This window comes from Coffea arabica, chromosome 11c (genome assembly GCF_036785885.1).
Source record: "Coffea arabica cultivar ET-39 chromosome 11c, Coffea Arabica ET-39 HiFi, whole genome shotgun sequence".
NCBI classification, from domain to species: domain Eukaryota; kingdom Viridiplantae; phylum Streptophyta; class Magnoliopsida; order Gentianales; family Rubiaceae; genus Coffea; species Coffea arabica.
This window is the reverse complement of record NC_092330.1, coordinates 12,523,801-12,538,430: the sequence shown is the minus strand read 5'-3', so window position 1 is coordinate 12,538,430 and position 14,630 is coordinate 12,523,801. Positions and strand designations below refer to the sequence as shown.

Genomic DNA, 14,630 nt, shown 5'->3' with positions numbered 1-14,630 from the left:
TCCCTTTACATTTCTGAAATGAATAGAAGTTACTTGTGACGAGTTTGCTTTTTGCTGTGGTACCTCTTCTTGGCTTGAGCATCTCACGATGTTGTACGATTTTAGCCCGAAACAGTTTCTAATTTGTTAGACATCAAAATAGCGGGTTGAAAACCGTTGGTTGGACTTGGAAAGACCAACTAAATATTTGAGAATTACATTAAGAAGACAACTAAAGTATCTCAAGGACTGTTTCAACACTTAAATCCTTTTCCATTTTTTCCTTTTGTGAGGAATCTTGAAAAGGATTTACTTGCAATAATGGAACATGCCAGACGGTCCAAACTCCAATGCATCAACAATTTCAAACTTCGAGGCAATTAAAAGTTACTCCATTTTTTTCACATGCATCGTGAAAAAAGAAAAAAGAAAAAGGATCATTCACAAACCTTCTCCGTGATTTCCTTTAATATCACTTAGTGCTCTTGTGATTTCAAAAATCTCTCTTATTTCCCATTGATTGACGTGTTTTGTAACATTGTTAGCCCTTGTGCATTAAAAAAAATTCATAGATGAGGAGAGATAACATAATTTACTTTAATTTGTACCCCTTCTTATCCTTTATATGAATATGAAAGCAGCAACTAAAACTAAAGCAAAAGACCAATTGAAAGAGATGTAAGTGCAGTAAGGAGAAGTTGCAGCACATAAGTAATTTTACAACTTTGCGATGACTAATACTCCAACTTTAAGATTATAAAGACAGCAAGACAACAAATAAGAAATACAAGTTTAATGGCGAAAGGAGCCACTTTAAGAGGAAATTAGTAGCAAATATTGTAACAAATCATTACAAGTTCTAATATTAAAAAGCACTCTTATAATTCACCAATATCGTTTAGTATAAAGAATAGATTTTATTAATTACAATAGGAAGGTGACAGTCAGGATTTTGAAAATGAAAGAAATCCAAATAAGATATATTTGCTTCTAATATATATTTGATGTGCTTTAGATAATAGTAGTATTAGAAGTTCCTTACCTTTTATTCCTATAGGATTTAAAAAATGTCATAATTATAAATAGTAGATTTGTTAATTGTTGTTGCTTTTCCAAATTCCTTTTTTTTTTAATTTTAGTTAATCAATTAAGGATTTTTAGATGGGTAATATCATCATTTTCTATCCATGATGAAGAAATCTTGTCAATCTGATAAGGGAGACAAGAAAGATTTTAAAACTATAGGGATGCTAAGTGATATTAAGCCAAACATCAGGGGAGCTTTGTAAATTATTCCAAAAGTAAAAATGGAAACAGAATACAAATGACCACCAATTAGGACCACAGTCGACACAGGAGTTGGTGGTTGGTGAAGTAGTTGGCGAGAGAGAAGCAAGCCACTGACCCTATAAATCACCCCAAATTCCCCACGCTACAGATCTGAGCTCTATTCTCCTTTCTTCCTTCCTCCACGCTAGCGAATTCTACTTATCTTGGTGTGATTTTTTGGCTTGACAGAAAGCTACTGCTACAGCAGCATTGTGTCGGGAATTCCTCGCCGACACCGCTGGAGCATTGACAGATCAATCGAGGTATACATATTTTCGATTGGATTTAAATTTCGTTGATAATGAAGGTGATTGAGAAGATCCAGAAGGCCGCCAAGGACGAAAACAAGGTTGTTTTCTCCTTCGAATTCTTCCCACCCAAGACAGAAGATGGCGTCGACAACCTGTTCGAAAGAATGGAGAGGATGGTCGTCCATAACCCGAATTTCTGTGATATCACGTGGGGTGCAGGCGGATCCACGGCTGATCTGACGCTGGAGATCGCGAATCGGATGCAGAATATGGTCTGCGTCGAGACCATGATGCACTTGACGTGTACCAATATGCCTGTGGAGAAAATTGATCACGCTCTGGATGCTATAAAATCCAACGGGCTCCAGAATGTCCTTGCTTTGCGGGGAGATCCCCCTCATGGCCAGGATAAGTTCGTCCAAGTGGAAGGTGGCTTTGCCTGCGCTCTCGACCTGGTAAGTTTGCCTCTGAGTTTGATTCTGATTGTGTTCGTTATGTTCTGATTGTTGCTCATTCAATTAAGTTGATGTTGATTGTTTTACGCTTGTTTGATAACATCGTTAATGTTTACTGTGCATATAGTACCATTTAGTGCTAGTTGGGTGCGAACTCTGGCTACATTTTGATGTTGGTGATGAGTAGTTTTGAGCTGTTTAATCTATTTAGGTGAAACATATTCGTGCCAAATATGGAGATTATTTTGGGATCACTGTTGCTGGTTATCCAGGTGGGTTTTGAGTAATTCAAGTTGTTGTTTTGGACGATGCTGTGTTGATGTATTAGTGTAAAGAGTGTAACCATGATGTTAATGTGGTGTCCTTTCCTGCTCAGAGGCTCATCCTGATGTTATACCTGCTAATGGGATTGCCTCGCTTGAGGCATATCAAAGCGACCTTGCCTATCTGAAGAGAAAGGTTTGTATTTAGCCCCTTGATATGACGCTGTCTTTTGAATTGTGATTAATTTATTCCTTTTGGCTTTTTCCAGAGGTTTGGATGTGGGAACTTAAACTTTTTTTTGCTTATGGTGGTTGATTCTGAAATTTTCTGCAGGTTGATGCTGGAGCTGATCTTATTATAACTCAACTCTTCTATGATACTGATAGTTTCCTCAAATTTGTTAATGACTGTCGCCAAATTGGCATAACTTGCCCTATTGTTCCTGGGATTATGCCCATCAATAATTACAGGGGCTTCCTTCGTATGACCGGCTTTTGCAAGACTAAGGTAAAGGTTGCAATTAATAGCATTCTTTCACAAAGATCAAGAGTTATGTGGGCAAATGTGCTTTTTTAGAAGGTCATTTGTACACAAGACAGATAATTTTTTATCTTGTGCATCAATTTTTTCTATTATACTTTAAAATCTTAACACTTGAGAGTCTTTCTAGTGAGTGAAAATTCACTTATTTCTATGCAGCTACACTAACATACTACTGGACATATACAATTTGCAAGAATTAATAATCAGATCACAATTAGTCTTCTGGTCATTGTGAGCCTTAAAATCTAAGGTTGTGAATCTTTTCTGCATACCTTCCACCTCTATAAGTTTATTCCTTTCTCTATGCATGATACTAGGTATTTAGATATGTAATATGTCAACTTCTTTAAAGCATATGTTGTATTAGTCCTAACAGTTCTCATTTAAGTTGACACATTAGTTTACCTCACTATGCTTAACAGTCATTGTAGTAGTAAATAAATGTTCTGCTCATTCTTATTTAACATATGAAGAATGATGACAATTTCGATTTTATTCAAATAGCAACTATGTGGGAATGCAGAATTGATACAAATCCAGTATCTCTAGTTAGTGCTGGTTAATTTCATTTTAAGTGATTGGCAACTTGTTGAACTATGTGGTTACTCAGACAACATTAGGTGCTTGTGCGTTTAAGTTCCATACTAAGTTTACTGAATAATTGTAGATTCCTCCTGAGATTACTGCTGCCTTAGAGCCTATCAAGGACAATGAAGAAGCTGTGAGAAACTACGGGATTCACCTTGGAACTGAAATGTGCAAGAGGATTTTGGCTAGTGGAATCAAGACATTGCATCTCTATACATTAAACATGGAGAAGTCTGCATTGGCTATATTGATGGTTTGTTGTCATTTCTCATTATCCCTGTGTGGGTTATCTAGTCATTTCCATTATTAGTATAGTGCTGGAAGTTAGTGGCTTATGAAAGCTTGCATGTGTAGAATCTTGGTCTGATTGAGGAATCAAAGATTTCAAGGACATTGCCTTGGAGACGTCCCACTAATATTTATCGTGTTAAAGAAGATGTTCGCCCTATATTTTGGTATATAATACTGAATCAGCCCATTTTTGCACTCCTCTCTCTCTCTCTCTCTCTGTCTTAGTGATTTCATCTATTATGTGGATGATTATCGAAAACTCAAGCATTTCATCTTTCGTTTCTACTGTTGCAGGGCCAATCGTCCAAAGAGCTATATTTCAAGGACCATAGGTTGGGAACATTACCCACATGGCCGATGGGGTGATTCTCGAAATGCATCATATGGAGCACTTTCTGACTATCAAGTATGGAGATCTTAATAACTTTTTTTTTCTTTTTATATTTTAAAGTCATTGACTTTTACTTTTCACTTTCTGCCTAAGCATATGTTATCATCTCCTAGTTCTTTGGGGTGCTATGTAGTTTTTTGTACTTTATCTGCCATTGCATAGGTTTTTAATTCTTAGGTGATTGTAAATGTTTCTCTTCCTCTGTTTTGCCTTCCAATTGTAACCTGTTTCCATAGAAGACATCATAGTTCTGCAAGTTGTAAACTTCTATCCATAAAATCTAGCAGAGCTTTGCGTTTAGGGAATGGTGCTTGCTGAAGTAGAAAAGAGACTATTTGAAATTTCGTTTTTTTTATGTGATTGTCAAGAGGAAGTGTTGGAAGGCTATAATTTTGATGATCAAGTCCATGCCTTGGTCTAAAGCCCTACATAGTTGATTTAATAATTTTGCCACTACAGCTTGTTGATTCCGATCTTTATTTACTAGAAATAAGTGAAATGTTAGTATAGGATTTTAAAAGTTTTTTCTTCCCTGTAAAAAATGGCAAACTATACAGACCTCCTTAAAGCATTCTTGATAATTTTAGATTCTTAGCATGAGGACAGATTTTCTGACTGAACCATTGCTGAGTCATAGGTAGTTTCAACTTCAATCAAGAGATTTACCTCCTACTTTTTACTGTCTAACTTAATGATCCATTATGAGGGCACTGTCCCATCTGATCTTCTACTCTTCATATGCTGTGAGTCAGCAGAATATATTTCAAAGTGGCTGGAATTACTGAATTAACTCCTATATGACTCTGGCTCTGTTGAAATTCAGGAAATCCATGAGGATAGTAAGCATTCCTAAAGATCTTTCCCCCCTCCTTTTAAGTAGCTTTTTGCGAGGATCCTATAATAAGAAGCCTTCCTGGTACATGTGCAATTAAAGGTTTAGAAATTCAAGTGGATAAAGAACAACTTGACTTCTTTATATGGTACAGGGAGATTTTATGGTCTGATGGATCATTTTCTGGTAGTCTTCTGTTTAATGATCCTTTTTGTGCCAGATGTTCATATCCTCTCATGGTTTCTCAAAAGATCATATGTTTGTTTGAGTTCCTAATTTTAGGAGTTGATCTGTATCTCCAACTAAATACCAAGTCACAGGAAGAAGGATAATCAAAATCTGGTAATGGGAACCCTATAATGGACATTAACTTTTGAATCTACTCCAGCTATTGACAACTGTGAGGAGTTACAGCCCATTCTACCATCCTTGATTTTTTTAGAGCACTTCAGATTGACTTTTCAAAAGTTGTTTGAAACATTAGAAGTAACATTTTATTATAAAGTTCAATCTCTAGAAAGCTCCTCCAAGGCGCTCATAGAGACAACAACTTTCTGTTTCAAAAGAAAAACTGAAAGCATCCTTTAGTTTAAATACAAAATTAGAACTATCTTGAAGCAAATGAGAACAGGCCCTTTACCTGTGTGTAATTATTTTAAATTGGTGAAAATTCTTTCTCATGTGCAACAAAGAATGAGTAATAGAATGACCTTTGTTTTCATCCATGTTTTTAGAGAAAGTTTTACAGGGAGAAATAAATCATATCACCTTCTGTTTAGATTTATGGACCTTTAACCAAGTTGTTGATGCTTAATTCATCTTATTATATATTCCACTCATGTGGCTATGCCATAAATTTTAAACAGTTCATGAGGCCCCGTGCACGTGGTAAGAGACTTTCAGAAGAATGGGTTGTCCCTCTAAGAAGTTTACAGGATATTTATGAGGTACAATTACTCGTTACATTTTTACATTCATCTGAAGAAAATACTGTTTCTGCGGAAGCTCTGATTCTTGATGAATTTCGTCAAATCAGAAATTTAAGCAATTTTGTCTCGGGCAATTAAGAAGCTGCCCATGGTCCGAATTAGATGGCCTTCAGCCAGAGACAAGGATCATAAATGAACACCTGGGTGCTATAAACTTAAAAGGTTTCCTAACAATCAACAGCCAACCAGCAGTTAATGGAGTAAAGTCTGACACTCCATCTCTTGGTGAGTTGTTTCTTACCTGGAATGCAGATTTTTTATTTTATTAATTTTGTTCAAGAGTAATACCTGGGACCCTGTCTTCCCTTTTCCTCCTAAAGTTTGGGTCAGGTGGAAACAGATCCTCACATGCTGAAAATCAGTATTCTTTTTGAATGAATTTTTTCTTAATAGAAACTTTTAACATTTGCACGTCCCTTTTGTGGGTCAAACTCCATTATAAACTCTTCAATTAGATATTGAATTTGCTGGGTATTTCAGGAATGGGATTGACTGCTGCACTATTTACTTCTATGAAGTTGATAAATTTCTTTAGATCAAAGAAAATAGGGATCAAACCAGAGCAGTAATTTACTGTCTTTGCGTTGATCCGGGAATCTGTTGATCAACATTGGTATTAATAGATCGGATATAAGGAATTCTTGAGAAAATGACTTTTAACTGCTCTGTATGTAAACGTGGTTTGCAGGATGGGGTGGGCCAGGTGGATATGTTTATCAGAAGGCCTACTTGGAATTTTTCTGCTCCAAAGAAAAGTTGAATTCTCTTGTTGAGAGATGCAAAGCATACCCATTCCTCACCTATATGGCTGTGGATAAAGCGGGAAGTTGGATTTCAAACACCAACCAAACTGATGTGAATGCTGTTACATGGGGAGTCTTCCCTGCAAAGGAGATTATACAACCTACCGTTGTGGATCCTTCCAGCTTTGTGGTGTGGAAGGATGAGGCATTTGAAATTTGGTCAAGAGCATGGGCTCAATTATACCCAGAGGCTGACCCATCCAGAAAACTGCTTGAAGAGGTTAGTTTCATCTCTTTATGTCTATTGTATGTCAATCTTCTTATACTTCTAAAGCACTGCTATTTACTGAAGGACTAAAATATTTGTACAATATTTGGGATGATAACAGTAAAAACAAGTCCTCCCCACCCCTACCAACCCTCTCCCCTAACACAAGTAAATGAAATAAAAATCAATTGAATCTTACAAACGTGAAGATATATAGTTTTTGTTCCGTCTCTTAAACATTGCTGGATTGGTTTGACTTTACCATGTTTGGTTGAGATCAATTGCCATTACACCTTATTGGTGCAAATTGCCGCGCCTCCCCCCCCCCCCCCCAAAAAAACCACCCCAACAAAACCCTCTCCCCGATTCAAGTAAGATAAAATAAAAAATCATTGATGTCTATATGTCATTTCTCTACCCTTCATTTTGTGAACATTATGTTGCAAAAATGTCAAAATTAAATATTGATAAAAAATTTATGCTTCAAAGTGGGAGTAGCATTTACTTTGACGGATAGTTTTCCATATCTCAGAGGTTTGTCTAATGGCACTGAGGCAGTGGAGGGGTTTAGGTATGAAGCATTTGCGCCCCTGCAGTTATTGATGTCTGTCAAATTTGCATGATCAGGATACTGGAAATACTTTGCTCTCCTTCTATATTATCTCTTACAGCCTTGTTCTGCTGCATTTCACAATAGTGGAGAAATGTTTGATGATTGATAGTACATGGTCTGTGGCATATGTTTTAACCAGGAAGCAAATTGATTTTGTAATTTGATGAATAGTTGTAGCATAGATAGGTGTATGTGTGTTCTCATGGATTGTGAGATGATTATTAGAAGGAATTAGGAGTGGGATACAATTAGTTGGTCAAGCATTGTGGGATATCACTTGTTTCGTTTGTCTAGTATATCTTTCGTGCATTAAGTCTACTGCAATTGCTTTCTTATGTGCGTATGTGTGTTCTTATGGATTGTAAGATGATTGTTAGAAGGAATTAGGAGTGGGATACAATTAGTTAATTAAGCATTGTAGGATATCACTTGTGTCGTTTGTCTAGCATACCTTTCGGGCATCAAGTCTACTGCAATTGCTTTCTTATTTCTTGATGTAAAATATTCAAAACTAGAGAATTCAGGTTCATCTCTTTGGATCAACAACAGTAAGACTGAAGAGTAGTGGTAGGTGACACAATTTGCTTATGTGCCAATTAGTCTAAACATTTACAACACATTGATTACAAAAGCAATTAATTGCATGTTATGTTGCTTATCATGGATTAATGATTGTCTTGAGTTGCTAGTCATAATTGGCTATCATTTCTATTTTTGCCTGATTTTCCATTTCCCATTTTTCCATTTGGTCCTGGATGTAGAACACTCATTGACTACCTCCAACTCCTTGTATGGGACAAAAAATTCACGTGGTTGCTTCCTTATCCTTGTAGGTGCGAGAGACGTACTTCTTGGTCAGCTTGGTTGATAATGATTACATCAGTGGTGATTTATTTGCAGTCTTCAAGGATCTTTGAAATGATTAGCAGTACTCGTGGAGTCATCCTCCATGAAGTCCTACTTTCTTCTCTTGAAATTTCTTTTCTTGCTGTAGTGAGATTATTGCTTGTCATCTATAATGTTTAGGCTAGCCTCATTTTATGCAACAATAATGACAAAAGCAGCCTTTAGCACGAGATTTTGAGTCTCCCGTGTCTACCATTTCACCACCAAGGCATGAATATGATATCTATCTAGTGTGATGTATGGAATATATGACAAAGGTGGGGTATTTCTATTGATCGGTCATGTCATATAGGCCCGAGTTGGACATCCAATTGCTTCGATTTGAATTATCCGGAGAATCCCTTAGATATATCAAAAAGATGAACAATTAAACCTATTCAATAGAAGCTCAAAGAGGTGAATGGGGTCCCAACAAATAAGGAGAGGTGTGTCAAAAGCAGGTCTGATTACTCCTATTCCTATAATACCTGATATTCTTTCGGATTTTGGCCTTACACCTCTTGGTAATGGAAATTCTCTTGGCATTGCAAGCTGATTCATTGTACATGTCGAGAAGTCTATAGACGAAGCGTATCTCATGACTTCATTAGAATGTTGCTCGGCAAATTTGAGCAAGTTTGTTACGTGTCATGACTTCCAAGTCGAGTTTTTTATGTGGAATATGTGGTCTGGGTATAATAAACCAAATAGTTGTTACTATAAGTGGTTTAATATTCATTCGAATCATCACGCATTTTGATCAAGATATAACAAAGGGTAAATAGAAGCCACAGGACAATATTATGACTGTAAAGTCTCTGGTTATTCAGCTATTAAACTTATCAAATGACTTAATTTGTAAATTTACGAACTTGTATCTATTTTTGTGCACAACGTGTTGATGTCTCTTCAAATTTAACTGGAGGTGTATCTATAGGCAAATAGGGTGGTATGGTCCCGAGTAGATTACACGGATAAAATCCTAGAAAATCATTTACTCAAACCCATAAAATTGATTTTAGTTTGTAAACAAAATCTACAACTATCCAACTTACCAAAAAAAAAATTTTTTGAAAAAAGGATCATACTTGAATTCACTTTAGATTGGTGATGTCAATTAGAGCAATTATCTTACTTATAGAGTAATTCTGCTTCAAATGCCCAAGCTACTTTTGAAATAATTCAACACCAAATTGCACATATGTTGCTGCGACCCCTATAATTACCGTTTCCTTCCACCGCTTCACTTGCTCAGGCCAATGACTTGCAGATCCGGACTCCATCCACCGTATAATAACTAAACCACCACATAAGACTTCCTACTGGGGTAATACATGAAAACGTTTTGTCATCGTAATCTAAGAGAATAGTAAAGATTCTTAAAGAGAAATTTATTGATACTGATTTCTAAACAATAGCATGAAGTGATGAAGTTAAAGCATTTATAGGTAAGCACATGACATTGCCGAAGGACCTTATTACACATTATCCATGATGATTACTGAATTTAAATCTTCAGAATTCGGCTTGGAAGCTGTTAGAATAGGATGGGCAGGAAGTTGTGAATAAGATAGGGAAGGATACAATTATAAGAGTTACATAAACAAAACGTGTCTGCAGTAGATTTTCAGAATTAAAATTCCATATTTTGCACTATGTCGAATTGCAATTCCGTAAGAATTAAATAAATGGCCCCGGACACTGTTGAATTAAAGTGGAGTCCAATACTATAGACTACCTATCCTTCGTAACATTATAATCTACCTAGAATAAAGAGGAAGAATGATTGGTCCAAAAAGTTACTGGTCGAGATTCGACATGCGAAGGATCCATGCTTTAAGAAAAAGTGTAAAATACAAAATAAATCCCTATTATTAAGCTAATCTAAGAAAAAGCTCCTATGATTTTAAATCATATACTCCAACTCATCGTGATTTAAACTAATTTGAAACAGCAATAGAAATTATCAAAACTAATAGAAGCGGAGGAGATAACACAATTTCTTATATATATATATATATATATATATACCTATGAAAAAACCCCTTGTGATTAGTTAATCCAACCTACCGAAAAACCCCTTATGATTACCTATTGCTTCTCCACCTTCTATGGCCACCCTTCCCTCTACCACATCCCCTATCCATCTCCTTTTTCCTCCTCTCTCTTTCTCTTTCTTTTCGTCCCTTGTACCCCCCTATTCCCTCCCATTGCAGTCCCCTTTTCACATCTCTTCACCTGCTTCCTGTGACCAAAATTATCATGGGAGGGAGGGCATGGGGTGCGGGAAAGGGGCAATCTAGTCGCGATCCCTTGCACCCGTTTCCCTCTCTCCCATGGCTAGCTATGGTCGCTGAAACAAGAGACGGTTCGGAGAAGTAGAAATGGCTGGGAGGAGACGAGAGGGAGCGGGATGCAAGGGAGAGGAGAAGAGGGGGAGGAATGTGTTGTGATAGAAGGGAAGATGGCGGTGGAAGGTGAACAGTGGTGGTGGAGGAAGAGATGAGGGTGGTATTTTATTTTTATTTATTTATCTTGTGTATGCAAATTAGGTGAGCTATATTTGGGCATTTTTATTTTGTGTGTAGAAATAAGTTGACTTGTATTTGGGATTATTTATTTATTTATTTTATGTATAGAAATGAGGTAAATTGTGTTTGGGAGTTTTGGATTGTTTTTGAGAATTTTATGAGCTCTAAGGGATTTAATATGTATATTAGCAAAAAATTTGATTTTAAAAGTTATTTCCTAGTTCAAGCACACTTAGACTCATTAATTTAAATGATTTTTTATCGATCTTTCACATTAGTTCAAGCCATGAAGTACCAAATTGTATGATTTGAAATATTCATAGGGAGTTTTTTCTATAGGTTTGCTGAATGGCATGGGACTTCAAACCATAGAGGGCTTTTTCAAACCACATGAGACTTTTCTGAAATATAATTCTAAGCGTACAATAGGTATATCTACTGAAAATTTGAGTGTTTCTAGTACAAATGCTTGCAAAAGAGAAGCGTGTATTTCAAACTGATTAATTCAAATGATTTTCACTACTTTTTAAAATTAGTCTATGTAAGAGCCCGGTGCAACCCAATGAGTACAAACAATTTCACAATAATGCACAAAGATATATCAAATTTAAGCACAATAAAGAAAACTTAATTAAAGAGAAAAGATAAGAAATGCAAACCAAATATCAATCCAATAGCCTCTTCAATTGATGGCGAAGCTAACCAAGATGTACAAGTGAAGGCTCACTCCTTCCTCACCCCAAATACTCTTTGGTTGAGCCAAGGAGTTTTACAACTATTCTAGTTAACCCTCAACAACCTACACTTGAAAGATCACTCACCCAATTAAGAACTATTTTATACAAATGAGGCAACCTTCACCAAGGTTTTACCACTCCAAGTGATAGGTTCACCTTCACCAAGGTTTTCACTTGAGCAACCTCACAACCCAACTTTCCCAACCCCTTATACAACCAACAAAGAATCTTTCTACTCAAAAATCTCACTTGTAAGCTTGTATTTTGTGTTGGCAAAAGTCTCTAGTCTTCTTGTGCTTTGGGGTTTTTATAGAAGGTGAGAAATGGCTCCAAAAGACTCTCCAACGGTCAAATATTAATTGCTGTCAAAACTAGCCGTTGGCCTGTCGGACGTCCGACAGGTGCCTGTCGGACGTCCGAACCACCTGTCGGACGTCCGAACCCTGCGTCCGAACGTAGGCAGAGAGTCATCAAATCTTTGCGAAATTTCTCGGACGTCCGATGCGATCGATGTGCGTCCGAGGCGTGCGTCCGATCCTTCCGGACGTCCGATGCTTCCTCACGAGCGTCCGACAGAGTTTCCTTCTTGATGTTCTTCATCCTTTCGGACGTCCGATAGCGTCCGACATGAGTGCCCTGTTTTTGCTTCTTCTTTTATGCCACAAGAATCTGTTCTAACAAATTACTCACATAAAAACATTAGCCAAAATCTACATTTTGGTTTGTTAATCATCAAAACCAAGGATTGATCGACCAAGGTCAACAATCTCCCCCTTTTTGATGATGACAAACAAAATGAAAATTTCTTTTATCAAATAAGTTCAAATAAAGCTCCCCCTTAGAAAGTGCCAACATACAAAGAAATTTCAATAAATCCTACTCCCCCTTTTGGCATCAATCAAAAACAAACTCCCCCTTTATTTTTCAAATCAAGACCATATTGAATATCAAAATTTTCAATTGTACTTACAACTATATAGCACTTCTTGGATCAAATCATCATGATGTGCCTAAATATGAGAAATTTCATTTGGTACCTTTTCTTTATAGGGTCCTTGGGAGTTAATACGACATGATCTAGCAATCCACATGAATTTCATGCCTTTTCTCATATTTTTCTTTACATAGCAATCATTTTGCATATGTCCAAATTTGCAACAAAAGTTACACATGATAGAAGTATTTTGCACATAGGTGGATTTAATGCAACTAATTTTCTTACTTCTTATCATAGCAAACTTATTTGTGCCTTGAAAAGATTTGCTTTCTTTTGTTTGAGAAAACTTTTGTTTTTCATTTTGGAGAAACTCGTTCAAGTCATTAATTCTTTTCTTTAACACATTTTGTTCCTCCAACATTTTTTCATAAAACTTTGTTTTCTCTTCTAACTTCCTTTTCAAATTATTTTTGCAATCAAAAACACTTTTTTGTTTTTTTAAATCATCATTTTCCATTCTCAAACATTTGTTTTCTTGAAACAGTTTGGAGTTTTCTTCCAACAAATCATTTATTTTTGTTTTCAAATCTTTATTTTTAGCATAAGATTTTCTCAAACTTTTATGCATTTTAATCATAAGAATTTTCACATCATCATCTTCATTATCTTCATCACAAGAAGAGTGATAAGAACTTACCTCATCTTCTCCAACGGCCATTAGTGCCATTTGGGCCAACTCTTCTTTTTCTCTTTTTGAATTGCATTCATCCCATGTAATTTTGCAATCTCCTCTTGAGCATCTCTTGTTGAAGGTCTTCTTGGAACTTTTGATGTGAGGAGTTGTATCATTGTCCACTTCCATGAATTCATTACCCATGAAGGATGGGTTATCCCCCACTTGAGATGCTTTAAAAGCTATGCCTCTCTTATACATTCTTGCATTTTCTTCCTCTTGCACTTTGAATTTCAGCTTTAATTCATAAGAGGTTAGGGTATCCACAAGAGATTCAATGGACATAGAATTTAAATCCTTTGCCTCTTCTATAGCATTTATTTTGTTTTCCCATTCTTTTGGCAAGGCATTCAAAATCTTTCTATTTTTCTCACCCAAAGAATATTCTTTTCCAAGCAATTTAAGATCTTCAATAATGTCACAAAATCTACTACACATCTTATCAACATTTTCAAGAGGATGCATTTTGAAAAATTCATATTGAGAAACAAGCAAAGATTTCTTTTGTTCTTTAATATCTTGGTTACCTTCATGAAATACACACAATTTATCCCAAATATCTTTAGCTGATTTACAACCTTTAATCCTACTAGATTCATTTACATCTAATGCATTGTACAATATACACATGGTCTTGGCATTTAAAGAAAGGTATCTCTTGTCTTTTTCATTCAATTCTTGTCTAGTCTTTAATCTACTCAAATTGGTGGTGGAGTCAACTATTCTAGCTTCATAAGGACCATCTTCTACCACATACCATAATTCAATATAAACGGATTGTAAGAAAATCATCATTCTTTGTTTCCACATGCTAAAATGAGAACCATTAAACATAGGTGGTCTATCAATAGATTGCCCTTCTAAAAAAGAAACTTTTATGGTTGCCATGATCTTTACTCTAAGCGGTTAAGTTTGATCAAAAGAGACCAAGCTCTGATACCAATTGTAAGAGCCCGGTGCAACCCAATGAGTACAAACAATTTCACAATAATGCACAAAGATATATCAAATTTAAGCACAATAAAGAAAACTTAATTAAAGAGAAAAGATAAGAAATGCAAACCAAATATCAATCCAATAGCCTCTTCAATTGATGGCGAAGCTAACCAAGATGTACAAGTGAAGGCTCACTCCTTCCTCACCCCAAATACTCTTTGGTTGAGCCAAGGAGTTTTACAACTATTCTAGTTAACCCTCAACAACCTACACTTGAAAGATCACTCACCCAATTAAGAACTATTTTATACAAATGAGGCAACCTTCACCAAGGT

At 36.1% G+C, this 14,630-nt stretch overlaps 1 protein-coding gene across 1 annotated transcript; it reads left to right on the top strand.

Annotated features, from left to right (window-relative positions):
• The first annotated feature begins 1,331 nt into the window (after positions 1 to 1,331).
• On the top strand, positions 1,332 to 8,612 carry LOC113715761 (methylenetetrahydrofolate reductase (NADH) 2). Its single transcript, XM_027240055.2, has 11 exons — positions 1,332 to 2,014; positions 2,226 to 2,286; positions 2,391 to 2,473; positions 2,612 to 2,785; positions 3,489 to 3,662; positions 3,764 to 3,864; positions 3,995 to 4,106; positions 5,790 to 5,870; positions 5,960 to 6,137; positions 6,601 to 6,935; positions 8,370 to 8,612. The coding sequence occupies exons 1-11, from the start codon at positions 1,610 to 1,612 to the stop codon at positions 8,451 to 8,453; spliced, it is 1,788 nt and encodes a 595-aa protein (XP_027095856.2). The 5' UTR covers positions 1,332 to 1,609; the 3' UTR covers positions 8,454 to 8,612.
• Positions 8,613 to 14,630: the final 6,018 nt, after the last annotated feature.

Coding starts and splice junctions, on each gene's coding strand:
- LOC113715761 (XM_027240055.2), top strand. CDS start 1,610: ATGAAGGTGATTGAGAAGATCCAGAAGGCCGCCAAGGACGAAAACAAG. Junction 2,474..2,611: donor TTGCCTATCTGAAGAGAAAG/GTTTGTATTTAG, acceptor AATTTTCTGCAG/GTTGATGCTGGAGCTGATCT. Junction 5,871..5,959: donor GTTTACAGGATATTTATGAG/GTACAATTACTC, acceptor TCGTCAAATCAG/AAATTTAAGCAATTTTGTCT.